General features: G+C 43.8%; 1 protein-coding gene across 1 annotated transcript in view; it reads left to right on the forward strand.

Annotated features, from left to right (window-relative positions):
- The window catches only part of TMC2 (transmembrane channel like 2), a 54994-nt gene that overhangs the window by 16161 nt on the left and 10998 nt on the right, over positions 1–27835 (forward strand). The window contains exons 5-15 of the mRNA XM_025875713.2: positions 3154–3235; positions 3582–3688; positions 5782–5880; positions 8144–8286; positions 9936–10083; positions 13146–13334; positions 16114–16293; positions 18231–18380; positions 20426–20554; positions 22667–22734; positions 23551–23790. Coding sequence (XP_025731498.1) covers positions 3154–3235; positions 3582–3688; positions 5782–5880; positions 8144–8286; positions 9936–10083; positions 13146–13334; positions 16114–16293; positions 18231–18380; positions 20426–20554; positions 22667–22734; positions 23551–23790 — 1535 coding nt within the window. The remainder of the gene's footprint in view (positions 1–3153; positions 3236–3581; positions 3689–5781; positions 5881–8143; positions 8287–9935; positions 10084–13145; positions 13335–16113; positions 16294–18230; positions 18381–20425; positions 20555–22666; positions 22735–23550; positions 23791–27835) is intronic.

The raw sequence follows: 27835 nt of genomic DNA on the forward strand, positions 1-27835 counted from the left end.
CAGGCACCTGCCCAGGCTCTCCATTTCTGTTCAGCTCCCCCAGAATCCTCAGTGTGAGGTCCAGCCAACCAGCTGATTTGTCCAGGAATAGAAACTGTCTCCTGTCAATTTTTCTACATTTATCTGCGAGGACTTCAGTGTATCTGAGATTCGTTTCTTCTCCAGTGAAGAACTGTAAACTCACAAAACTGATGAGGTTAAAGCACTGAGATCTTATTTCTCAAGCTCCAAACCCAGACACATTGTTTGATAAATCGTCCATTTTTATATAACACCTGGATAGTTTTTTCGTGTATTCTTTGTTCATTGGTGCATTTGAGCTTTATCTTTTTCTTGGGGGACGTTTGGATATTTCATATTCTTCCAAAAACCCATTTATTCCATTAAGATCTTCATATGTATTACCAAAAAGTTGAAGATGGTGGTCCCATAATTTTTGGAATTACTTTCTGTATATGTTGGGTTTGGGTCTTTTTTATTCCTAATACTATTTTTTTTCTCCTTTTTTCAGTTTTTTTGCCTGATGACTATCCATGGGTCATTTTATTAATTTTATCTAGAAACTATTAACCACTTAACTGCATGCTTACATCTTCTTTTTCTCCAACTGAGGAACGTGCTCTTCAAATATACCTTCAATAAATAATTCTGTTTAGCAAATAGTTCTAGCTTCTTCCCTAGGAAAAGGATGGCTATCAATCCTGTCTGTGTTTACCTTCCTTCGTTGTTTTAAATTCTTTGTTTTCTCTCTTTGCATTCTCAGAAATTTCTCAGTTTTGTTCCCAGTATCATTGAATCCATTTCCTTCTGTTTCAATTATAGTCTTTATTACATCTAATGCTTATTTTCCTTCGATTACTGAGCTTTTATTTTATTTTTTTTTAAGATTTTATTTATTTATTTGAGAGAGAGAGAATGAGAGATAGAGAGCACGAGAGGGAGGAGGGTCAGAGGGAGAAGCAGACTCCCCGCTGAGCAGGGAGCCCGATGTGGGACTCGATCCAGGGACTCCAGGATCATGACCTGAGCCGAAGGCAGTCGCTTAACCGACTGAGCCACCCAGGCGCCCCGATTACTGAGCTTTTAGCTACCTTATAATCCTTCCACACTTCACTTATGTTCTTTTTAAAATCCCAAATTATCTTTTACTTAGAAACCCTATTTCTTGTATCCCAGTAAGAATAGTGAATCATTTCTCAAAATTAGTTATGTAGCCTACGTGCTTTTCAAAAATTGCAGAGTCTTGTCCCCTTTTCCTTGTTCTGCGACACTATTGCTCAGACCTCACTGGGTGTCTCAGTCATTCAGATCTGGATTTCATTCACAGAATGCGTAGCCTGCCCGCGTCTTGGTCACCCACTATCTGAAATCCTTTTTCTATATAGAGCTGGAGACCAAGACAACTTGCACATTTAACAGCCCAGTCCCGGGACTGCAGCTACCATCTCACGTGGCTCTGAGGAAGGGAGCTGGGGTCTTCTTCTGGCCACACTCCATCCCAGTTTTCTGATTCTCTAAACCATTGAAGGATAAGAGCTTCAATGCTGAGCTTCTCTGAGACTTTCTTGGCCTCTGCCCCACCTCCAGGGCATCACTTTTCAGGCCAAGATGCCCACAGCCTCGAGGGGCTGTCAGATGGTTGCCAAGTGATCAACTAACTGGCAGGCTGTCCCCAGGGGCCTCCTTTGACAATGTTCATTATCCCTCTTGGCCCTCGCTCTTGCAAGTCTATATTCTGTACTGATTTTATCAGCACGCTGACAGGGGATCCATCCCTCAGGGGAAGACTCATATTAATAAAGCTTCTGAGACTGATAGGTAAAACCAGGTGCTGGATTATTAATTTACAAGGAGAAATAACCATGAGAGAACTGGAAATGTGAGGAGTTCACATCAGCTGCACCTTTTATTTTTGATAGTAGAATTACTTTATGTGGGTAGCTAGACCATAATCCCAATTCCAATCGGTTAACTTGCAACCACAAATCACTACCATAGAAACCAAAATACTCACAGCCCAGGTGATAGGCAATGCTTTCTTTATAGACAGACTTACATAGAAAACCAAATAAGCCACCAAAGATGAATTTTGAGCGTGGAATCAGAGCTAGGGAAGGTAGATAAAGCAGTGGGACTGGAATGCCTGATGCCCGCCATCTGTTAATTTCCACACCCCTTCCTGTTTGAGGGATAGCTTTGCTATTGTTATCCACCAGGCTCCTCTTCTCTACTGCACCTCTGACCACAGTCCTTTTCGACAGGTGCCTTCCTTCCTTGTATAGCAATCATCCCATCAGGATACGTTCAAAGCCTGCAGGTCTGGAAACGTATCTGATCCCTTCAGATAAATTTTCCTTTTGAGCCTTTAGTGAATTTACACGGGAAACCTCACTTCCTTCATGAGCAAGTTCTTAGACCTTTGTAGTAATAGAAACTGATCTTAGGATCTTCTCCCCACTACCTCTTTGTCCACTGTTTTCTATGAGTTTTTTTAATTTAAGTTCCAAATAGATGTATTTCCAAGGAGTAGGGTTTTTGGAGAGCAAGCCCCTTGAGACTGACAAATTTTCACCCAATCAGCAGACAGCTACTCAGGTTTCCAACTGGTACAAACTCTGAGTGTTGGAGCTGGGAAGGGACCATGGAAAGAAGCAAAATGCCTTCCTAACTCCTTTCGGAAAAACAAAAACAAGAACAAGAACAAAAAAAACAGGCTGTTCTCACCAGGAGAAGAATGGAAGCCATGGGCTGAGGTTCTACCAATTCCAACACTGCTGGGCTTGAGCAACAATTCCTATCAGATTTAGGCACTTGGCTGTCTGCCAAATGTGGATGTGAGAGTTGTGAGATTTCTTTCCCCCCTTGAATGTTTGAGATTAAAAAAAAAAAGTTGCATCAGAGGTTGCTAACCCAATTTGATCCCCCAAGCCAAAAGTATATACAGAATTCCTAAGTTCATATATACACCGTCCAAACGTGAAATTTTATCAGCACTACAGACAAACACAAGGCATTATGCTGTGCTGGCTTCTCTCTCACCCTGCTCCTGACTTTGGTGTTGACACGTCAGCAACAACATGTCCCTCCCGTGTGTCCCTCCAGGCCCCAAGGCAACATGTTAGTGAACTGAGTATATTACCTGTTTAATTTCAGAAGTGGGTCAAGTTTAAGAGAGACTTTGATAATTTCAAGACTCAATGTATACCCTGGGAAATGAAGATCAAGGACATTGAAAGTGAGTATTTTGGCGTAGCTGTGTTTAGCTGGTTTACTAAAGAGTTTTCCAAGGGCTTGGATTGTGTCCTTGACCCACTGATCAGATTATTTCACAGGTCCTGTGGTGTTAGAAAACAGAATGGGCTTTGAGCTAGTCAGGCCAAGATTTAAATCGTGTTTCTTCATTTTCTGATTGCGGGAACATAGGTAGATTGGTTAGCCCCACACAGCCTCAGGTTATTTATCTGGACTATCCGTTCCACAGACTGATGTGCAAACTGAATCCATCACACTCACAAAGTGCTTGGTCGTGCTACCTTCCTCCACCCACAACATGTAAACCCTGCTGCGTTTTCTTATGCCAGGTCACTTTGGTTCTTCTGTGGCATCATATTTCATCTTTCTCCGATGGATGTATGGAGTTAACCTCGTCCTTTTTGGCTTAATATTTGGTCTAGTTATCATCCCAGAGGTAAGAAAGAGCTTCCTAGATCTTTAGGTAGTGTTGAGGCTTATCATGACCACCATCCTCATTTACATTAATCAAATACTCTCTGTTTTACAAAGAATTAGTCATTCATTTTAAGTTCTCTACTCCTATCCATTGCCCAGATAGTTCAGGGCAAAGAATGGAACCAAAATAATTGTGTTCCTTTTTTTTCCCCTTTTTTCGGAGTGTTCAGCTTTTTTGAGGGCATGGGAGTCTAGAGGGGAGCCCTGGGTGCCTGGGGATAAGGCCTGGAATCAGCCTGGAAGGGCAGTGGCCCAATGGGCAACCAGGGATAGCGTTTCCACGACCTGGGTTTTCCTGAAAGTGGGACTCTCAGCTCCACCCCACCCAAAGCCTTTGGGCCCAGACATGGCAGCATGGCAGGAATGATTGCAGTAGGGTTTGCCTTCATGCTCAGCATGGCCCCCTGACATCAGAGTCTTTCCACATTTCTCACACTTCCCAAAAGGCTGATGCCAGTTCTTCCCCAGAGAGGTCACCTGCTCAGCCATGCAGCCCGGTGGCCCACGCAGGGTCTCAGGTGGCCCCTGTGCCCCATGGGTGGGGAGGGGCACCTCCAATCCCCTAGGCCAATCCAGCCAAACAAACAGGAGGGGGGGTGCTCAAAATATTTGTGTTTCTAAATTAAGAAGTGGATCCTACATTTTTCTATCTTTTGTTTTACTTTAAGATCAGTGGAGAATTAACATCTTAGTAAGTTTTTTTCTTTACCCTGAAAAAAGGAAGAAATAGAATGCATTGTATCATAATTTATTTTTTTTTAAGAATCCTGGATTTAGGGACGCCTCGGTGGCTCAGTCGGTTAAACATCTGCCTTCAGCTCAGGTCATGATCCCAGGGTCCCGGGATCGAGCCCCACGTCGGGCTCCCTGCTCAGCAGGGAGTCTGCTTCTCCCTCTGCCTCTGTGCTCTGTCTCTCTCTCAAATAAATAAATAAAATCTTTAAAAAAAGAACCTTGTATTTAAATAGTATTCCTCACTATTCCCCCAGATATAATCTTATTACGGATGTAGGTGCATCCCTACCTCTAGGTGAGTAATTGAGAGACAGAAAAGGAATAAGCAAGCAACTTGTGCAAAGTCACACAGTAAGTTTGCAGTGAATGAGATCACAGGTCTCCAGAGTATTGGCCTGGGATCTTTTCCAAGGGAAATCTGACAAATTAGAAGATTTCTGTGAGGAACACCATCAAGCATTACAGGACCAAAATACAACTGAATACACAGGAGGATGTATTCTTGGAAGGGAAAACTTAATATCTTAAAAAAAAGAAGTCAATCCTTCCTAAATCAATATGTAAACTTCACACAATTCTGATTTTTTTTTAGAATTAAGGATGCAAATACAGGCATATGTATTAGGTTATTAATAACAGAACTATGTACATGTGAAGAACTAGCGATATTCTAATGTCCAACAACAGGTGATTTGTTAAGTAAATTTATGATAGATATATGGGAATAAATATTTTGAAGTCATTTTATTTTGAGACATACCATAGGCCATAAAGAATTGGTCATAAAATTCTATTAAGCTAAATAACCAGACTAAAATATATATAAAACTCAGAAACAACCGTAAGGAAACATATGAATATCTAACAGTCATTATCTTTGGGATATGGAGGTGATAGGGAATTTTTTTTAAGATTTATTTACTATTTATTTATTTGAGAGAGAGCACAGCAGGAGGGGCAGAGGGATAGGGAGAGAGAATCTCAAGCAGACTCTGTGATGAGCGCAGAGCTGGATTTGGGGCTCCATCTCATGGCCCTGAGATCCTGACCTGAGCCAAAACCAAGAGTCAGATGCTTGACTGACTGTGCCACCCAGACACTCAAATGATGGGGAATTTTTCAAATGTTCTTCTGTACTTTTTCACATTTTCTACAACGAGTATGTGATCGTTCTAAAACCAGGAAAGTGATTAATGTTATCTAAAGAAGAAAGGAGGTATTTCCTGCTCTGAGAAGGGAAATGTTTCACCCAGTATATGAATGTCTCCGTGTGTTCGTATTTTCTGCATGCTTCATCTTGTCCTGTCCCTACACAAGGTACTGATGGGCGTGCCCTATGGGAGTATTCCCAGAAAGACAGTGCCTCGGGCTGAGGAAGAGAAAGCCATGGACTTTTCTGTCCTTTGGGATTTTGAGGTACCATCCCCAACATGCCAGTGCACTTCTATCATGTGATTGTAAGGCCTAAAGTTTGCATGGATAAGTGTGAAATATTGCATTTAGTCATTGGAAAACCAGTAGCACTTAACTCAAATGGGGTCCCCATATGCCAAATGAGCTAGCCAACCACGTCCTCCTAAGTCCCCTTCATGGGTCCTTTCTGCAGCCACACACTGTTCCCTTCCCTCTACCAGATCCATGTAAGTGATCCTATAGGAAGGTTTTCTCTCCTCATACCCACATGAAGACCCCAAGGCTATCACCAGTTCCGCCATTCCCAAGCTTCACATGGCATCCTCAACTGAATATCCTACCTGCTCCTCAAATTCAACATCTACCCAGTCAACCCACATTGCGTTTTCCCATCTTTATTGGAACTACCCCATTCACCCAATCATTCAAGTGTGAAACCTGAAAGTCATCCTACACTTCTCCCTCTTCCTCACTACCACCGCCCCACACACACAACCAATCAACCACTAACTCTATCTTGATTCAGTCCCCCTTTCTCTATCCCTCTTGCCTCTTCTTTGAATCATGTCCCCACCATACCGGGACCATGTCAGAATCTTCTACCTCTGCTTCCTGCTTAGACTTGGCTCCTAAAAATCTTCATTCCCTCTGATGCCAGAGTGATCTTTCTGAAAAGCAAACCTGCCCCCATCGCTTCCCTACCTCAGATATTAATTTATTCCCATTCCCAAATGGAACAAAATCCAGTGTTTTAAATCAGGTTTAAGAAAGAACTGTTCACCGCCTGGCTGCTCCCTCCCTCTCCAGCTCCATTTCTGTCTCAGACCTCATACTTTAAGTTCCAATATTTATCAAGTTTGGGGGAAGTCCCTGAATGCATCACATACCAGTTCCCCACTGCTTTTGCTCAGGACACAGCTTGGAACACCCCTCCCTCCTTCTGAGTCTCCTCACCCCTATGCCTTTGTGGGGCTCGGTCTGCAGCTCCAAGGAGTTCCCGAGGCTGGGAAGCCTGGCTGTGATGGTTCAGGCAACAGGTCATTGCTGCTGCCATCCTTCATGCTCAGGTTCAAGTTCAGGTCAGGTTCATACTTCTCAGGTATGTGTGGAAGTGAGTTGGAGTATTTTTCCAAGTCATTTGGAATAAGGGTGTTCCAAATAACTACTACACCTCTATACTACTAAGTATTATATGTACTACTACTACTGTGTGCTACCACTAAGGATTTCTTTTATTTTTATTTTGCTCAAGTACCCCAGTGGAAACATCCTATCTGCCCAAAACAAACTGAATTTATTCAACAATAATCCTCTGTTTTGTTGTTGTTGTTGTTGTTGTTACCAATGGTAAATTTTTTTTCTTTTTTTAAATGTGTTTTTTTAAAAATAATCTCTTGGGTAAAGTAACATCTGTCAGAATTCTCTACTGCAAAGTTAGTATTTTTCTCTTTTCAATTACTCAGTATTTTGGGGAGTGCAGTGGATTTTAATGTAACAAGGTATGAAAAGTTTATTATGTGCTTCAGGTTCCACATTACAACTAATAGGGGATGACTATTTATTATTGAGTTTAGGTATATCAAAGAAGAAACAGCCTCAAGTATATGAAAAGACTATTAAGATTTGCCTCCCCTTTCCAACTACATATCTGTGTGAGACCAGAATAATCCCGTTTTACCTTCAGCAAAGACGTAAAAGAAATGCTAAAATTCTAAGCTAATATTACACCTGAAAAGTGTACTGATTATACCTAAAGCCAATTATACCTAAAAATCAAAACGAAACAAAACTTGAGGTTCAGATTAGACTGTAAGCCTTGTAAACGTATTGTTTTCTTTGTAAGTTTTATACTGAGAAATCTCACAGGCTCCTGCCTACTTCCAGAGTGTTACAGTAAGACCCTGGAAATGTGAGAGGGAAAGAATTTGGAGCTTTTTCTCCACACACACATACACACACACACACACACACACACCTTTACCCTTAATTGTATCCGTAATGTTAGCAACACTCTCCTTCTCGTTCTATATCTGTATGCATTCTATATGATGGAGAATAAAGAGAATGAAGGAGAGACACGGAGACATGGATAGACTCTGGAGCAACTGGGGGAAGTTAAAGGAAGAACAAGGACACCCAGAATTCTTCCTTTCACCCCTCAGACTCCCACTAAACCCCTGAGAAAGAAATCCCAGGTAGAATGAACGTGTCTGATGACCATCTGTGCTAAGCTTACAAACCCAGAGCATTTGGACCTGTCCCACAGGGTTACATCAAATATTCTGCTCTCTTCTATGGCTACTACAACAACCAGAGGACTATCGGGTGGCTGAGGTACAGGTTGCCCATGGCGTACTTTATGGTGGGGGTCAGCGTGTTCGGCTATAGCTTGATGATTGTCATTAGATCGTAAGTATGACCAACTCTTTTACAGGCTTTTCATTTTCTTCACACAAACAGGCCAGTCTGTGCCTCTTTACCTTCCTCTGGGGATTTAGAGAGAAAACAAGGAGACATATAAAGCAGATATGGATTGTCATGTGTGATATAAAAGACATAAACAGGGTAATACGGGAAGTTTTGGGAAATGGGATAGAAACATCTTTACATGATGCTGAGAACTGCCAGTCACACTGTAAGTCTGGGGCACAGCATTTTACACAAAGAAAGAGCATGTGCAAAGGCCCTGGGGCAGCAAATACCCTAGGTGAGTTCCAAAACCTGTCAAAAGGCCAGTGTGGTTTGAGAGTGAGCAGGTACCTGGTAAGGTAAGGCTGGAGAAGTCTTCAAAGTCTGTTTTTGCTTTCCCCAGAGCTCAGCTTCCTCAGAAAAACTCTTCTGCTCCTCTTTAACTCTAGCTTGCATGTAAAAAATGCAAAAGAACACATGTGGTGTGATTAACCATGGTGTTCCTCTCTGGCCCCAACTCTACCTGTCTCTGTGGTCAGAAACGGCCTTTTAATATGTCTGTGTCTCTTAATTTCTATCCTCTGAAGAAAAACTTTGGCCCATGAATTGCCTTCTTCTAAGCCAGGGGACCCCAATCAGCAAAGGCTGGTGCAGGGTGAGGAGGCACTGCTCCTGCACAAACCTGACTACCAGGGCCCACCCCCCCTTCAGCAGGGCCACATGAGGTCATTCCTCCCAGAAGAGCACAGGTAGCTGTGTCTGCAGGAGAGGAGTAGAGCAGGGATTAGAAACTCCAAAAAGGCAGGGTGTGGGCTTAGCATGGCTTTCTGTCACATCATCTCAGGGGGAAATGCTACTGTTTGCGAGGGACTGCCCAGCACATGATCGTCACCGCTAGATAATGGGTGGCTGCCCAGCCAGATCTATCAGGGGAAATAAGCTTGCTTTTATTCTTAACCCTCATGTTGTTGCAATGTTCCCTCTTATTATCCCAGATAAGTATAGGGATTCAGAAGCTTTCCCTGATGAACCAAAAATCTGAGTCAACTAAGCCCATGGAATAGCAAATCACAAAAGCCAACACATGAGATAGAGAGGCACAAACTCTCCTGTACACATGTTGTATCTGATAGAGGACCTGCTTGGAATTCTGATTCCCACAGCAAGGATGAGGATAGGTAGGATAAAATGGGTGGGTAATGAGGCAGGTCCAAGGGACCGTCAACCAAGTTTGCTTAAGAGAAGGATGTACATGTCACTGGTTGCAGTAACAACTACCTCAAGGCTTGTTGGATTTTATATCAGAAAATAAGTATCTTTTCTGTTCAAGAAAATAGGTGAATTAGAAGGGGTTGTTCCTGCTTGAGAATAGAGTCCCCATAAAGGGTTCTCAAACAACATTGGCAGATGAGTCAAGCCACCAGAAAACAAATGTCAGGATAGAAAACATGGCCCAGTGGTTCATTGTCCAGATGATATCATGCGTGCTTGCTGTGGACTCTGATCTGGGTTGGAAGGCACCCTGGCTATCATTAGTTCAATTCGAATCATCTTGGCTCTTTCTCTTCACTGGATGCCTGCTACCTGTGCCCCAGACCAGCTGAGGCCAAGGTTCCCTTGGGCTAACAGCAGTGGTATGCACCCTACAGGATGGCCAGCAATACCCAGGGCAGGGCAAGTGACGGAGAGAGTGCTAACTTCACATTCAGCTTCAAGATGTTCACCAGCTGGGATTACCTGATTGGGAATTCAGAGACGGCTGACAACAAATACGCCTCCATCACCACCAGCTTCAAGGTAGGCACCCCAGGGTAGTTCCCACGTCCTGGGGGAACGTTGGGTCCCTCTGCTCATGAGGAGACTTCACCTAATGAGCATGGGGCATGGTAAATAATATCCCCAAGTAATTTGTGGAAAGAGCTTTACCACCAGAGGTGTGATCCTAGCTCTCAAGCCTTCAGGAAAGAATGCTCATGGCTGTTACCCACCATCTGTTTCCTAATATGGTGGAGAATCATGGATGCTGGGACCTGGTCCTGACTGTTTCCTCGTGGAACTCTTTTCTGCCAGAGAACCTGGAAGGACTCATTTGGGGCTGTGGTTCTCAATCTTTGATGCATGTTTGAATCACCTAAGCATCTTTAAATATCTTTTGGGCCCAAACCCCCAGACATTCTGGTATAATTGGTCAGGGCCTGGGGGATTCCTGGCATTGAATTCTTTAAAAGCTCCCTGAGTGATTAGAAATCCCAGAAAGAGTTGAGGACCCTGGTTTGGATGGGTGGGGGGCGTCAGTTAAACCTGCAGCAATTCCCTACTTAATTATCTCATTAATTTGGTCATGAAAGATATGTGAAGTGGCCTACACATCTCTATTTTATAAAATAAAAGCAAACCTAAGGGTAAACAAATGAATGAAGGCAGAAACTAATATGCTGAAGCACAGCACACACCTCCATGTCTGTAAAAACCATCCAGAGTTCTTGATAGTTCAGTATTTCTCCTGTCTGATCAGTCAGACTTTCTTTCCCCCAGGACCTGCCGAAGGTCAGATTTACAACACACTTAATAGTCTTTTCTTCTTCCTTCTGTTCTCTTTTGGCCCTTCCTGGTAACTACCCACTCACCAATGCCTACAAATGGCAGGTACACCCACCAGGAGCAGAGCCTGGGCTCAGCAGCTCACTACATGGGTTTCATGAGCCTACAGTCCTGACAGCTTGACAGTAGGTAGCACAGGGAGCTGACTGGGCTCTCCTCCCTTCTCCTGCTCCCAGTAATGGGGCCGGGGGGTGGGGGCCCACTGGCAGAGCATCCAAGGGCAGGAGAGGGGTCAAAGGGGCTTTGCCTCTTCCTCCAGGCCTACCCAAGAGAGACCAAAAAAAGGTCATTGTCTATGAAACACTTTGAACATCTGGCAAGGTGAAGGTTTTTTCTCTGAGTCTATTAAAACCAGAGATAATAACCTTATATAACAGGGCACATATGAAAACTGCATGAGCTAGTGTATATTAACTGCTTGATAAATTAGTTAAACCTGAACCTGAATACAGTTAACTCTTCATTGATTAGAAAAGTCTCCTTCCAGGTACTTTGGTAATCAGGAGACATCATTTACTGTCTTGGGTCTGCCACATACTATTTCTGTCTTCATAGAGAGTTACTGATGCAGGATGAAAAGTTTATAATAAAAAATCTAGGGGTGACTGGGTGTCTCAGTCGGTTAAGTATCTGACTCCTGATCTCAGCTCAGATTTTGATCTCAGGTCATGAGTTCAAGCCCTGCATTGGCCTCCAAGCTGGAAATGAAGCCTACTTAAAAAACAAACAAACAAACAAACAACAACAACAAATATATATATATATGACTATTGTATTTTTATATACAACAGCAAACAACTAGAAAATAATTTTAATCCTATTTACGATAAAATTACATAAATTACATAAAATTCTTAGGCATAGAGTTAACAACAACAACAAATATACAAGACTGCTACACCAAAAAATACAAGGCATTTCTGAAAAAAATTAAGGAACCCTAGATAAATGGAGATATACCATGTTCATGGATTAGACAGAGATCAACAAATTATGTCCCAGGGGCAAATCCAGCCTGCTGCCTATTTTTGGAAATAAGATTTTATTGAAACAAAACCGTGCCTATTTATTTCCATATTGTCAGTAATTGCTTTCATGTACTATGGCATAGCTGAGTAGTTGTGAAAGAGACCACATGGTTTGCAAAGCCAAAACTATTTACTATATGGCTCTTTAAAAAAAAAAAGAATTTATTTATTTGAGAGAGAGAGCAAGTTGGGGGAGGAAGAGGGACATGCAGACTCTGCATTGAACCTGGAGGCCTACTCAGGACTCAATCTCACAACCCTGAGATCATGACCCAAGCCAAAATCAAGAATCTGACGCTCAACTGACTGAGCCACCTAGGTGTCCCTACTATATGGCTCTTTTTTTTTTTTTTTTAAGATTTTATTTATTTATTTGAGAGAGAATGAGAGATAGAGAGCACGAGAGGGAAGAGGGTCAGAGGGAGAAGCAGACTCCCCGCTGAGCAGGGAGCCCGATGTGGGACTCGATCCCGGGACTCCAGGATCATGACCTGAGCTGAAGGCAGTCGCTTAACCAACTGAGCCACCCAGGCGCCCCCTATATGGCTCTTAATAGAAAATGTTTGCTCGCCCCCGGATTAGAAGACTCAGTATGGTTAACATTTCATTTAATCTATTTGATCTATAGTTTTAAAACAATCCCAGTCAGACAGTTGCTGAGATCTCTCTGGGCCATAGTACTTATGACATGGGTAATAATAGAAAATACTCCATTGGTTTGTTACTGGGATTAGGAGGGATGATGCAAAGCAAGTGTTTAGCACCACATCTGGCAGACGCTTAATGACTGAGGCACTCGGGCGCCCCAACAAGATATATCTTCTTAAAATAATACTTGCGGTGCCTGGGTGGCTCAGTCAGTTGAGCATCAGACTCTTGATTTTGGGTCAGGACATGATCTTGGGGTCATGGGATCAGGCCTCTCATTGGGCCCCATGTGGGGCTCCGTGCTGGGTGCAGAGTCCACTTGAGATTCTCTCTCTCCCTCTCCCTCAGCCCCTCCCCACCTCTTGTGTGCTCTTGCTCTCTCTCTAAAAACAGATAAATAAATCTTAAAAAAAAAAAGAGAAAAGAAAATAATTCCCGATAAGGCAAGAGTGTTCTGCACTACCTCCTCTGTATTATTTCATTTATGAAAATATAGTAAGTAGTCATCTCAGGAAGCCAACAATGATGGTTCCCATTGGTTCCTGGCCTGTCATTATTCACATCTTATTTCCACACATTAAGGAATCAATAGTGGATGAACAAGAGAGTAACAAAGAAGAAAATATCCATCTGACAAGATTTTTCCGGGTCCTGGCCAACTTTCTTATCATCTGCTGTTTGTGTGGAAGTGGGTACCTCATTTACTTTGTGGTGAAGCGATCCCAGGAATTCTCCAAAATGCAAAATGTCAGCTGGTATGAAAGAAATGAGGTAAAAAGGACATCTCTGTAGAAGTGAATACTGAGGGCAAACATAGAATTTATACTGGTTCCTATGCAATTCAGCTGAATTATTGAAAATCTGAATTATAGGACATGTTTTAAAAAGTGAAATTATATCCCTTTCCAGTTAAGTTTGAACAGAGTCACCTCTTATTAGGCTTTTATATGTTGTCAAGGCTGGATTATAATTAGCATGTCAGTCAACTGAATAGTAAGTTGTCTTAGCACCCACTATTAAAAATGTGATCCTTTCTTCACAGCTCTACAGTGCCATACATCATAAATCAAGTATCTGTTAACGTGTGAGTGTGATTCTGGGCTCTCTATTCTATCCCATTGGTTTGTTTATCTGTTCCTGCACTAAAAAATACACTGATAAACTATGGCTTTGAAGTATGTCTTGATATGTGGTAGAGTGAGTTCTCTTATCAAGATCCACAATAAAACTCATTAAAGTTTCATTGTGATTATATTGAATCCATAAATCTCTTGGGAATTTAATATCTTTGTAGTAGTTGGCAAAATGGCTACAAGTTCTTCCCCTTCTTATAATCCTATATTTCTTTGCAATATGATTTTCTAGCTCCTCTCATGAAGAGGTAGAATCTATTTCCCCACCGTTGGAATCCAGCTAGTTTAACCATGTGAGTTGCTTTAGCAATGAGACAGTAGCAACCATGATATAAGCAGACTTGAAAAATGCTTGTGTATTGGAACTTGCCCTCTTGGAAACCCTGAGACCGTCACCATGTGAACAGTTCCAGGCTAGCCTGTTGAATGATGAGAGACACCTGGCCCAGTGTGTCTCTACATGATAGCCAGTCTACATGATAGCCAGTCAACTACCAGACATATGAATGAAGCCATCAACCATCAGTTGACCATAGATAGATGAATGAATCCACGTGAGGCCAGCAAAAGAACCACCTACCTAAGCCCAGAGAAAAAATAACGGACCCACGGAATCATGAGCTAAATAAATTAAATAAGAAAATCTATCTCTTCCCATGAAGCAAAAAAGGATAGAAAAAGAAATGTGCAACTGGAAGGACAGATGGCAAACACAAAATCAGACAGAATTAATGTCAGTGATTACAATAAATGTAAATGGATTAAAGCTACAGTTTAAAAGCAATAATGGGGCGCCTGTGTGGCACAGTTGGTTAAGCGTCTGCCTTCAGCTCAGGTCATGAGCCCAGGGTCCTGGGATCAAGCCCCACATCAGGCTCCTTGCTCAGCAGGGATCTTCTTCTCCCTCTCCCTCTGTGCTCTCTCTTTCGACTCTCACTCTCTAGTAAATAAATAAAATCTTTTAAAAAATAAAGGCAATAATAATCACAATGAATTTTTTTAAGCTACACGCTATTTACAATTAACTTATCTAAAACATCGGGTCACCGAAGTAATAGGGGGATACAAAAGATGCCTGAGATGGATTCTGCCCTTAAGTGGATTGCAGTTTCCTTCGGAAGCAGACTTGACAAGAATAAACCAAAGCACAAACAGCAGTGTTTGTGTGCGGGAATAGTGATCAACCAAGATGTTTTGGGTTACAGAGGTGTGGCAGGTGGAGAGTTCTATGTGAGCTGGAAAGGCAGGGGGATTTTGTGGCAAAGGCAGGAATTAGGCAATGCATTATACAAACATGTGAAGAAGGGCAGTGATGGATGTGGTGCAGTGATGGCTCTCCAGGTATGAAGCACTGCATGAACAGGTGTGAAAGTGATGAGAAGCCAAGCCAACAGTCAGTGTGATAGAGTATATGGGAGTCAGAAGCAGCCCAGAAGAATTGACCCACCTGCACTTTGGTCAGCAGTTCAAGGATTTACTCCCCACTAAATGAGCAGTTTTAGTTACAAAAAAAAAGTTCTACCATGATCAGTTTCAGTTATATGAGTCAGGATTCTCCCAAAATTGGAGCCAAAATTTAGTGCTTACCAGGCTCTGGCCTAGTAGACTTAGTCCACGATCTCTTCTGACTCTCACAACAAGAACTGTCACTCCCACTTTACACATGAAGAAACAAGAAACTCAGAGAAGTTATATAACTTTTCCTAAGTTACAAAGCTAGTAAGTGATAGAGCTGGGGCTCAAACCCAGAGAATTGACACCAGATGCCATACTCGTTACCATATCCCTCTGCTGTTAGTTCCCTTCTGTGATCTGTTTCCTGTCTTCCATGTTCCTGAGATAAGAGCTACCACAGTGACTTTTGTGACTGCCCAGCTCATGACTTTTACAGAACACAAAACACTGTTCCATATGTTAACTCATTTATTTCTCAAAGAAAATTTGCTATTTTGGGGTGCCTGGGTGGCTCAATTGATTAAGCAACTGCCTTCAGCTCAGGTCATGATCCCAGGGTCCTGGGATCCAGCCCCGCGTCAGGCTCCCTGCTCAGCCAGGAGCCTGCTTCTCTCTCTGCCCCTCTCCCCCCCTTGTTCTCTGTGTGTGTGTGTGTGTGTGTGTGTGTGTGTCTGAAATAAATAAATAAAATTAAAAAAAAGAAAATTTTCTATTTTTATCAATACTAATAGCAACAATCATGATGGCAACCAGTCACAGAGTTATGATGTGTGGGACATATGCTGACTGCTCCAGGCATATTGGTGCCTTAGCCAAGGTAACACAGCAAGTTGTGGAGACCTGAGACCATCTCGGAGGAGTCAACAAGGAGATGGAGATGCATGGCCCTGGGGAGTACAGAGATGGTGGTGAAGCAAGTAATATTGATGACACGAGTAATCCAGGCTTTCCTGATTTCTCAGGTAGAAATTGTGATGTCCCTGCTTGGTATGTTTTGCCCCCCTTTGTTTGAAACCATTGCTGCCCTGGAGAATTATCACCCACGCGTTGGACTGAAGTGGCAGCTGGGACGCATCTTTGCACTCTTCCTGGGGAACCTCTACACGTTTCTCTTGGCCCTGATGGATGATGTTCACCTCAAGGTAAAGACCACAAACTCCCCCAATCCCTGGTGCCCACGAAATTTCCTTTTTCAACTATAATTTCCTTATGGATAATTCCAATTAACTAAAGAAATTTTGGAAAATTGAGAAAAGTACAGTGAAGAAAAAGATATATCCCCAGAATCCTATGAGCCAAAGACAACCACTGTTAATATTTTTTTTTAAAGATTTTATTTATTTATTTGAGAGACAGAGAGAATGAGAGAGAAAGCACATGAGATGGGGGGAGTGTCAGAGGGAGAAGCAGACTCCCCGCTGAGCAGGGAGCCCGATGCGGGACTCGATCCAGGGACTCCAGGATCATGACCTGAGCCGAAGGCAGTCGCTCAACCAACTGAGCCACCCAGGCGCCCACCACTGTTAATATTTTGCTACAGGTCTTTACTGTCTTTTTTTCTTAGGTAGTCTTTTTTACATCATATACATATCATTTGGTACCCTTAATATTTTATCTGCAGCCTTTCCTATATTGCATCATAGCTGCCATAAATGTTTACCAGACAAGTAAGTGTCCATTGACATGATATGTCATGGTTGACCCAACCTTCCATCACTGGCCCTAAACGGTTATGGAGCACCCACTATGTTAGGCCCTGAGGGTACAGCAGACAGCAAGACACAGTCCTGTTCCAAGGGTATTCCCATCTAGGCTGGGAGACACACTCATTCAATACAGCATGCTGTGGCATGTGCTTCATGGGGGGCAAGCTCAGGGAAGCACGGCAGTCCATAGGAGGGACTCCATATTTCCTCTGCCCAACCTGGGGAGTCTTACCAGACATTGGAAAAAGCAGAGGGAACAGCTGGTGCAAACAAGGAACTGCAGGATGCCAAAGATTGGAGTGGTGGGAAAAGGGGGGAAATGAACCTAAGGGAAGGGTCAGATGATGATGATCCTCTTCCCCACCCCTTCCTCCTCATTATTTAGCTGTATGAACTTTTACCTGAGTTTAACAGAAAACTGTTGGAAGATTCTAAGCATGGAAGTCACTTGCCTACCCCTCCACCTTCATCTCTTGGTTTTCCTCCTACCCCAGGGAGCTTTTCTACTCTCCTGAGCCTCACATTTCCTCCATGGGACAGAATTTTCTCTTGCCTATCTCTCCACGCTTCTCCCCATGTTTGTCTCGTTGACTAACCCTCCCTGAGGTTTTGTCTCAGATGTCACTGCCTCCAGGAAGTTCTCTGTGGCCCCATAGTCTGATGTGGATTTCCTTGGTCCCCAGAGAGTATTTCCCATAGCTCTTATTTTATAATTGTCTGTTCATCTCTGTCACCTCCTAGACTGTGAACTTTCTGAGGGAAGCCTGTCTCTCTTTTTCACTCTTGTGTCATCACTACCTTACCTGCCCAGAATAGACCCTGAAAACTACTACTCTCAAAAGAAGAATGAGGGGCGCCTGGGTGGCTCAGCCGGTTGAGCGTCTTCCTTCGGTTCAGGTCATGATCCTGGGGTCCTGGGATCAAGCCCTGCATCGGGGGTCCCTGCTCAGCAGGGAGCCTGCTTCTCCCTCTCCCTCTACCTGCCATTCTGCCTACTTGTGCTCTCTATCTCTCTGTCAAATAAATAAATAAATAAATAAATAAATAAATAAATAAAATCTTTAAAAAAGAAGAAGAAGAATGAATGAATGACTGGAAGATGGTTGGATGGATGGATGGATGGACGGACGGACAGACAGATAATAACTCAGAAAAGAACTTCATGGAAAACACCCAAGGACATCAGCCAAATACCCCCCTCTCCTGTATAGACTGAAAGGCTGGGGAGGGCATTTCTGTAGAGACTGCTGAGGGGTAGGGCAGAAGCTACGTGGTAGAATGGTGGCATCTTCTGGCTTTAATTGTTGTTCCCATGGAAACAGTTGAACCATCCCTGGCTCCTTCCAACCCCACATCTCCATCTTCCATTCTAGCTTTCTAATGAAGAGACTATAAAGAACATCACTCACTGGACACTGTTTAACTATTACAACTCCTCGGGTTGGAACGAGAGTGTCCCCCGGCCACCCCTGCACCCTGCAGATGTGCCCCGGGGTTCTTGCTGGGAGACAGCCGTGGGCATTGTGAGTAGTTATGCTCTCCTGCAAAAGTGATCTCTGTTCTCAGTTCTTTGTTGTTTCTTTCGTGATGTTTCTATTTTTAAGCCACCAAAATGTCAAGCCAGTATTTCTTAGGAAACATCTACCTTTTCTCTTTCCCATTTTTTTTTCAGCATCCCACATATTTTTCCACATGCTCCATTCATCAGTCTAATACCACTTGGATTCATTTAGAGTCTTACTGCAAAATTCACTGAAAGCCTGAGTTTCTCCACCTCGAAATAAGGAATAAATACTCCTAAAAATTGGATGCAGGATTTGTGTGTATATATGCATCTGTGCATTTTTGTAAAGAGAATTAATGGTTTTCATTAGTCTCAGAAATTAACAACTACCATTTCTCCTTATGCACTGTCACCATTATTCCCGTAGCTTGCATGGTATGGACTTCAAAGGCTAGTGTTCTTTGCCTTCCTAGGCAGAAACTTGAAGAATTCTCGGGTAACACGGGGATCAGCTGCCTTCTCTTCCTCAACTCCATCTCCATCTTCCTCAACAGGGTTTTCTTTCATATGCCACCACACTGAGATGCAGAGTTTATTACTTCTTCATGAGTTCCCTGAAGAACCCAATCACATAGAGCACTAGACAGCAGTGTTTTTAACTGAGGATGGTGAAGTACAATGAAGGAAGAGATTTACATCACACAGTCCATCAAACCCTGCCTATAAATCCACCAGCAGATATTTTCCTGTGGCAGAGTGTCCTTCTCCCGGGGTCCTGGGGGCCTTTTCTCCCCAGTTCCTCCATGGAGGGCTCAGACTCACCATTTCTTGTCCCCTCCAGTCCACATTCCCCCATACTCTTGAAATCCTCCTCTTCATTAAGGTCCAAAGCAAACTGGCTTCCCTAACTCCTGCATTTCGAAAGCCATCACAGGGTATAAGAGAGAGAGAGTCTTCAAGTCAATAAAACCCACCCTCCTTAGAAGGCAAAAGAGAGTTCATTACCTACGTGGTTCCTTTGGAATATTCCACAATAGGATTTCTCATTTCCTATCTCACGCCCTTGAAAGGCGTCTCTCTTGCTCTCCCCCCGAATGCCCATCACCGTTCCCAACACTGATTAAAGCTTGTCTCTTTCTAACTTGTCAGTAATGATGGGTTTGAGCTGTTATGTCCTGCTCACCTGTGTCCTCCACCACCTCCACCCCAGGCCCCAGAGCAACACCTTACACAGAAGTAGAGACCTGATACACGTTGACTTGTCTGTTACTTAGGAGCATTAACTTGAATTCTTATTGAAGGATAATCCTGAAAACTCAACAGCCGTTCATCCAGCAAATATTCATTAATCATCTTGAAGGATGCAGAAATGAATAAAGCAGACCCTGGGCCCTCTAGGTACTCCAAGGCTATTTGATAGATGTCGTAAATGTTGTGATGATCCCTGGTAGATCTTTTCCATTTTGTTAATGAATAAATTATATACACTCTATAAAGCAGAGAAAAACTTTGCTTTTGGCTCTTCCACCATGTGCCTCATGAAAAAACCTGCACTATTATCTCTGTATAACAAGCTAAAATTCCAATTAGCAGGAGATAAAGAATGCTGGCTCTTGTCCCCAGGGACGATGGTTAGATTGAGTCTTAGCTAGGGGCAGCTACATTTCAGAGGAGGTGGAGGAAGCAAGGAGGGAGGCTTCAGATACCCTCTCTGTGCAATAGTGCTGATAACCCTACGTTGGGCATTGCCAATGTGCCAGGCAATTTGCATGCATAATCACTAAGCTTCCCAATAACCCTGCAAGGTTGATATCATTATCAGCTTTGAGAGGCCAGAGACTATTCCAAAAGCAATATGATTTGTAACTTGTAAGGCTGGGACCTAAAAATAAGCATTTTCCAAAGCCTGGGTCCTTTTTCTGCACCACCTCTCTGCCACCAAGAACCAGCAGGTCACAGAGAAGATTCGGGTGGGTGGGGAAGGCTTTGTATGGCTGCAGTCAACTGGGAGAAGTGGACAAGGTTTGACCCTGACCATGCCCTTTTCCTGTGCTCCCCTTGCAGGAATTCATGAGGCTGACAGTGTCTGACATGCTGGTAACGTACATCACCATCCTGCTGGGGGACTTCCTACGGGCTTGTTTTGTCCGGTTCATGAACTACTGCTGGTGCTGGGACCTGGAGGCTGGATTTGTAGGTCACGGTTTCATGAACATCCCGCAGAGGGGCATCGCAACCATCCTATCTGATATAGTCAGATGCATTCCTGGGCGTTCATTTGGATAATTGATGTCACTCTCTGCTCTGCAAAGTAGTGAAGCATTTCCTCTGTATTTCCTTTCAGTGTCCTATTTGCTTTCCTAGAAGAAAACTCCACTTTTTCCCCATGTAATTAACAATGTGACCTTCCTCTCTGGGAAATGGAGGCATTGGTTCTTGAGAAAGGTAGTTCACATACTTCGGTGCTAAGCAGACGGTAGTAGAGAAATGCCAAAGTGGCATCAACCTTCATTAGGGAAGGCAAAGAGCACCATCCTTTGGAGTCCACACTGAGCAAATGATAAGAAAGGTAACCGAAGTGGATAAGGTGAAATGGTCGTTCTTTTTTTTTTTTTAAGATTTTATTTATTTATTTGAGAGAGACGGTGAGAGCGAGCACGAATGGTGGGGGCAGGGAGCCTGACTTGTGGCTCAATCCCAGGACCCTGAGATCACCACCTGAGCCGAAGGCAGATGCTTAACCGACTGAGCCACCCAGGTGCCCTAGAAATGATAGTTCTTACTTTTTGAAATTGTAATGAAATCCTGGGGTGGGAGAGGGCAGATGTGGTTGTGAATGTTTCAGAAAGTCTTGGAAGAAACCAAAAACACAGTAACCATTGGTGCTGTCTTCTGGATTATGCTTTGAGAAACCTCTTTGGACTTATTCCCTCCACCTGGGATACTCTTCTCCCCCCTCCACCCCCCACCCCCGACCTGGGAAACTGCTCATTCTGAATGTGTTTCATTTCCTCTCTGTGGTGGCCTTCTGTGATATGGCAGAATGTCTGGTCTCATCTGTCCTGTGTGTGTCTCTTCCACAACATCTCACTCCCTGACCCTATTAGTCACTGTTGTTTGGGGGGTTGGGAGGCACTTCCCCTTAACTGAGCTCCATATCTTGTTTACCTGTGTCATCTTCATCATGGCCTGCAGTAGGGTAGCTGACCTAGGTAAGGGCTCCAGTACAGGATTCTGTCATATTTTTTTTCCTTTTAGTCACCAGCCACAATTTTACATGAGCCTACTCACCTCCTCCTCACAGTGAGGAAAACTTCACAATCTCGTCTGAGAACAAGGGTGAATGAACCTCATGCTGAAAGAGGATGCCATCTTTAATAGGACGACAAGAAACTGCTAAGATGTCATTGCCCTCAAATTAATTTATAAGTTCAACAAGATCCCCAAATAATACTAAAGTTCATTCTAAAAATAAACATGTGCAAATAGCCAGGAAAAATTGTAAGACAGCAAAATGAAAGGGACTGGACCTACCATTATATTAAAATATATTATGAAGCTATAATAATCAAAACCGGTACTAAGGAATAGCCAAAGTTATCAATGGAACCGAATAGAAAATCCAGAAATACAATCTACATGAAATGATCTATGAGGAAATTTAGTTTAAGATAAAGGCAGTCTTGCAACCCAGTGGGAAAGGAAGGATTATATAACAAAGGGTGGAGACAACTGGTTGACCACTGGGGGAGGGACTATATCTCTCACCCATTTCACCTAAATACACAAATTGTAGGTAAATCAAAGTTTTCATCACCGAAAAATGAATCAAAAAATGAAATCATAAATTTCTAAAAGAAAGCATATATAAAGTTACAATCTTGGGATAAGGACATTTTTTCTAACCAGGACACAAAACCCAGCAGATGAAACAGTTTAAAAAATATTTTTAAATGTTAAATTTTTAAATTCCCAAGACTTGGGGCACCTGAGTGGCTCACTGTTTGGGCATCTGCCTTTGGCTCAGGTCATGGTCCCGGGGTCCTGGGATCGAGCCCCGCTTCTCCCTCTCCCACTCCCCCTGCTTGTGTTCCCTCTCTTGCTGTGTCTCTCTCTGTCAAATAAACAAATAAAATCTTTAAAAAATAAACAAATAAGAAACAGAACCCTGAAGCCAAGATTTCTCTCAAGTCACTAGAGCAGGCTCTTTGGGCTAGAGTGGCCCTGGCTTAGCCAGTTGGCTGGGAATGGGGGCTGGCCAACGTCTAACAACTTCTTTTCTCTTTGTCTGCCTCCCCCCTGCAGCCCTCGTATGCCGAGTTTGATATTAGTGGAAATGTACTCGGTTTGATCTTCAACCAAGGAATGATCTGGTGAGCTATGCATTTTGTCTGGGGACCACCTCACTGGGGGAGTCAGAAAACTGGAATCCCAGGCTTGGCCTCCCAACTAGCTGGGGGAAGTGGCTGGACAAATCCTCAGGCCTCTCCGCACTGCCTCCTTTCAGATGACAAATAGAAGGCAGGACGAGATGAGAACCAGGACCATATCCGGCCCACCCATGTGCTACCACAGACAGAGAGGAAAGGAGAGGGACAGAGGAAGATAGAAGGGGAGTGAGAAGGAGGAAGGAAAAAAGGAAGAAGTAGAGAGGGGAGGAAGGAGGAGGAAAAAGGGAGAGAGGGAGGAGAAGTAGAAGAGGAAAGGAAAGAAAGAGGAAGGAGGGAGAAAATAGGAAGGAGAGGAGGAGGAAAGGAGCCAAGGGGCTCCCTCCTCTGAGGCGGGGGTTAGATGAAAAGGCTGCGTAATATCAGCCAAAGGCTTTTAAGAGGCTGAGAGCTCACTGCAAGCCAGCGTCCCATTCTCTTCACTTAAGAACTTCAGATACTTTTCTGAGCAGCACTGCTATTTTAGGGGGACCACGGAGAAAGAGACAGGAGGCCAAATAATTTGCCAAGTGCCCCGTGAGCCCAAGCTAGTGGTGCTTGGAGGTCTCCCTCTCCTGAGGAATGGGTGGCTATGGCTTGCGATAAATGTCCTGCTTAAATGGGAGACCCCTGCCCTCAGGACCCGCAGGGAAAGCAGCGAGGCCTCATGCTGCTAACCCATCGATCCCATTTCCTCCCGTCATCCTTCCCTGGCCTCTCTTGCTGTGGGGCCAACCGGGTGTGCGGTTTCTACCCTTCCAGGATGGGCTCCTTCTATGCTCCAGGACTGGTAGGCATCAATGTGCTGCGCCTGCTGACCTCCATGTACTTCCAGTGCTGGGCAGTGATGAGCAGCAACGTCCCCCACGAACGTGTGTTCAAAGCTTCCCGATCCAACAACTTCTACATGGGCCTCCTATTGCTGGTGCTCTTCCTCAGCCTCCTGCCCGTGGCCTACACCATCATGTCCCTCCCGCCCTCCTTCGACTGCGGGCCATTCAGGTGCACAGTCTCGGTTGCATGGGAGCAGCTCCTCTCCCAGAGCGCTGGCTCAGAAGTCCTCTCCTAGTGTTACACCAGCCTGCAAAAGGCCATGGAGCTCTGGGCAAATCATCAGAGCCGTTCAGTGGCGTTTTCTGCAAGGATGGAAATGTTATATCGCTGCCTGATCCAGAATGTTAGCCCCCAGCCATGTGTGGCTCTTGAACACTTGAAATGAGGACCAAGAAACTGAATTTCTTTATTTCATTATAATTCACTTTAATGTAAATAACCACCCATGGCTGATGGCTACCATATTGGACAGTGCAGCTCTGAACTTTTAACATGTGGATAATCTACTGCCCTGGATTACCTTACCATGGGATGAGTAACGGGGCGGGGCGGAGGGAGATACTCTGCAGATGAAATAACCATACATTTATCAGTGCCATTCACATGGGAAGCAGCGACTGAGACTCTTGACTGGGTCCCCATGCTCTGCAGGGCATTTGTCAGCTCTTTTGGTTCAGGGTATAAGTCAGACTAGTTTAGGATACTGGGCATTGTATAAAGAATGTATAAATAATGATGTAAGAAGGTATACTGAAAAATAATATGCATCTGCTGCTCTCTTTCCCAGCATGAGACCCTCTGGAAACAAAGCCATCTCTCTACTCAATAAGAAGGAGTTCTGTGGTTCGAGCAGTTTGGAACATGCTGCCCCTTTTATCTGCCACCTTCTCACTTAGAAATGCTCAAGGCACACTATTAATGGATTGGAAGACTTGTACACTAAGATAATGTGTGCAAGCCAGCGTTTCCATCCTTTTTCATCACAGACTCTTTCTTCATGTAACATGCATCCAGGGCCGGTGAGGCATCGACTCTGAGTTTGCATGACCCTACGAATGAGTAGCTCCTTCCACATTGTGCATCCCAGGGCCTCACCTAGCTCACTCTAGTCCCAGCTCTGTGCCTACTGTCATGGATCAACACATGGGGAAATGCTGATCTGGTACTTTCCTGTTTAGAAGGGACTTACCTAGATAAAGCCCTGTGGTGGGTGCCCCCCAGCAAGTGCCGTCGTGCTTGGAGATGTTAGTGAAGTGCTCATGGCAGAGTGAGATCTGGCTGCACAGGGGTTCAGATGGAAGGAACAGGGTGGGGGTGGGGGGGCTGGATCTAGAGGAGAAGAATGTGCTGAGCTGTAGAAGGCGTGGGACGCCAGGCTGAAGGGAGAGCCACATGTTAGAAATGGTGGAAGCCTCTCTTGACTCCTTCCTAAGCAAGGTTTGGAGGGCTGAGCTCTAGGTGCAAATGCCAGGGCCCCTTTGCTCAGGCTGCCTACCTGCCCCCAGACGTGAGCGGGCCTAAGCCATGCCTGGCCCTTGCCATCTGCCCCACCCTTGCTTCATCTCTACCCCGAGAGGCCCTGACAGCCTACAGCCAGAGAGCAGGGAAAGGAACCTGAAAACAGAACTCAAAAGGAAACATGGCTGCCATCGCTTTCCTGTCACCCTTCTGATCAAAACTCACCAACCGCTGTTCTCTCTTACTTGCTTCAGGTGTTTTCTCAAAGGTCACCTTCTCAATGAGACCTTACCTGGAGAACTTAACTAAAATGTCACACACACACACACACACACACACACACACACACACACACACTTCTTATCATTGTTTCTGCTTATTTTTTTTTAAGATTTTATTTATTTATTTGAGAGAGAGAGAGCACATGAGAAGGGGGAGGGTCAGAGGGAGAAGCAGTCTCCCCGCCGAGCAGGGAGCCCGATGCGGGTCTCGATCCAGGGACTCCAGGATCATGACCCGAGCTGAAGGCAGCCGCTCAACCAACTGAGCCACCCAGGCGCCCCATATTGCATCTCCTTATCAACATCTAGAATGTCAGGCCTTTTGCTTATTTATCGTGTTTGTTGTCTGTCTCCTTCACCAGGACATAAGGTCCATGAGGGTGTGATTTTTGCTTCCTTTCTCACTGCTTTATACCCAGTGTCCAGAAGAGACCACTTGGTTTATGGTCAGTGCTCAAACTAGACCCTTCACATTGCAAAAATTCACTTTTACAGGGAGGGACTTAGGGTTTCAACCAGATCCAGACAGACATCAATGAATGAGATGGGCAACATTGCATAACATAGAGCTTTCATAACTAAAGTTTCACTGAGGCACAGCCACACCCATTTGCTTACATATAATCTATGGTTGCTTTCTCACTACAACAGCATAATGGAGTCGTTCCAACAGAGACCATCTGGTTCCCAAAGCCCAAAATCTTTATTATGAGCTCTTTCCAGAAAAAAATCCTCAACCCCTGACTCAGAGCATAGACTCTAGAGTCAGCTCGGTCCTTTGCCAGCTGGGTCATCTCGAGAAGTTACTTAACTCCCTATACCACAAGTTAATTGCCTATAACATGGAAATAATTGTAGTGCCTCCGTCATAGTGTTGTTATGAGGATTTAGTGTATTAGTTGCAAAGTACTTAAAGGAGAGTGCTAATTTCCATGGTAAGGCATATATATGAGTTTGTGAACCTGAGCCCTGCCCAAGCTGGGAGTAGCTGGTACTCATAACAAGGCTATGAGGTGGGAAGCATTATCTACATCAGGGCTCAACTACCTTTTTTTGGCAAGAGCCGGATGGTAAATATTTTCGGCTTTGGGAATCAGGAGAAAAAAATCAAGAATATTATGTAAATACTTATATAATTAGAGAAACAAATGGCCACAAAGTTTTTATTATTTTTTAAAGATTTTGTTTATTTACTTGACAGAGAGAGAGAGACAGTGAGAGAGGGAACACAAGCAGGGGGAGTGGGAGAGGGAGAAGCAGGCTTCCCACTAAGCAGGGAGCCCGATGCGGGGCTCGATCCCAGGAACCTGGGATCAGGGCCTGAGCCGAAGGCAGACATTTAACGACTGAGCCACCCAGGCACCCCCAAAGTTTTTATTATTGACAAAATTCAAGATATGATAATAGAGTATCATTTTTTTGTAATATAGGTCTACCGGTGAAAAGAATGGAGTTCTTTGGGGGAAGGCGGTGATAATATCTCATATAACAGGGGCTCAAAGTTACTGTTTCCTGCCATCAAACATCAGTTTTACTGCTCAGAATGCCACCTTTGCTGCCTGGGTCCATCATTGTACCATTGTACCATGACAACACATCTTCTACCCTAGAAGAAAAATTCCCATAAAACTTTACTACTGCTAAGTCATTGAACTGCTGTGCAGTAGGGCAAGTCAGAATCCTTAGCTTCCATTTCTGACAAAATGTACAGATTGGAAAATGATTAACTTATGAGAGCAAATGAAATTCACCATTGACACTATTGACTGCAATTGTGCGTGATAGATTCAAGTATTTTCCGCAAATTACCCACTGATGAATAAGATAGTGAATTACCATCGTCTGTCCACACCTAAAATTTCACAAGCTTTGTAAATCTGTCCAGCTAAGCCTTCTTCTGCCCTATGTACATTTTGACCATTGTCAACTGTAGCACATCATAGCAGAGCCACTTCACTTCAGTTGTACCGAATTCCATTCCATTCAGTTGTACTGAATTAATGTATTCTCAACTTCTTTGAGAAAATTTCACCCATATTTGTTCCACATGGTATAGTCATAATAATCAGTTCTTCAGTCACTTCAAACTTGGCATTAACTCCCCAAATAAACAACTGAGCAGCATCAGTAACATCTACTGACTCATCAAGAGCCAAGGAAAACCACTTGACATCATTTGCCTCTCTTTGAATACAGCATTGTTCTCGATGTCCTCAACTCTTCAAGCAGCTGCTTTTACTGGAAATTCTCCAAGTCTAAAGCAAGTTTATTTTCTCCGGATACATTTCTTTGGCTCCTGCAATCAAACACAATTTGATTACTTCACCACTGGTCAGTGAGGAACATCATTTTGGAAAGTGGAGGAAAGGGGAATCCTTGCTAGATAGAGAACAGAAAGCTTAGCTGAATGATGTCCTACAGGTGTATGGAAATCCGAATCTGTAAATAATGAACTTGGATGTTTGGCTAAGGAG

This window comes from Callorhinus ursinus, unplaced genomic scaffold (genome assembly GCF_003265705.2).
Source record: "Callorhinus ursinus isolate GAN/ISIS: 27379988/994484 unplaced genomic scaffold, GSC_fseal_2.0 scaffold29, whole genome shotgun sequence".
NCBI classification, from domain to species: Eukaryota; Metazoa; Chordata; class Mammalia; order Carnivora; family Otariidae; genus Callorhinus; species Callorhinus ursinus.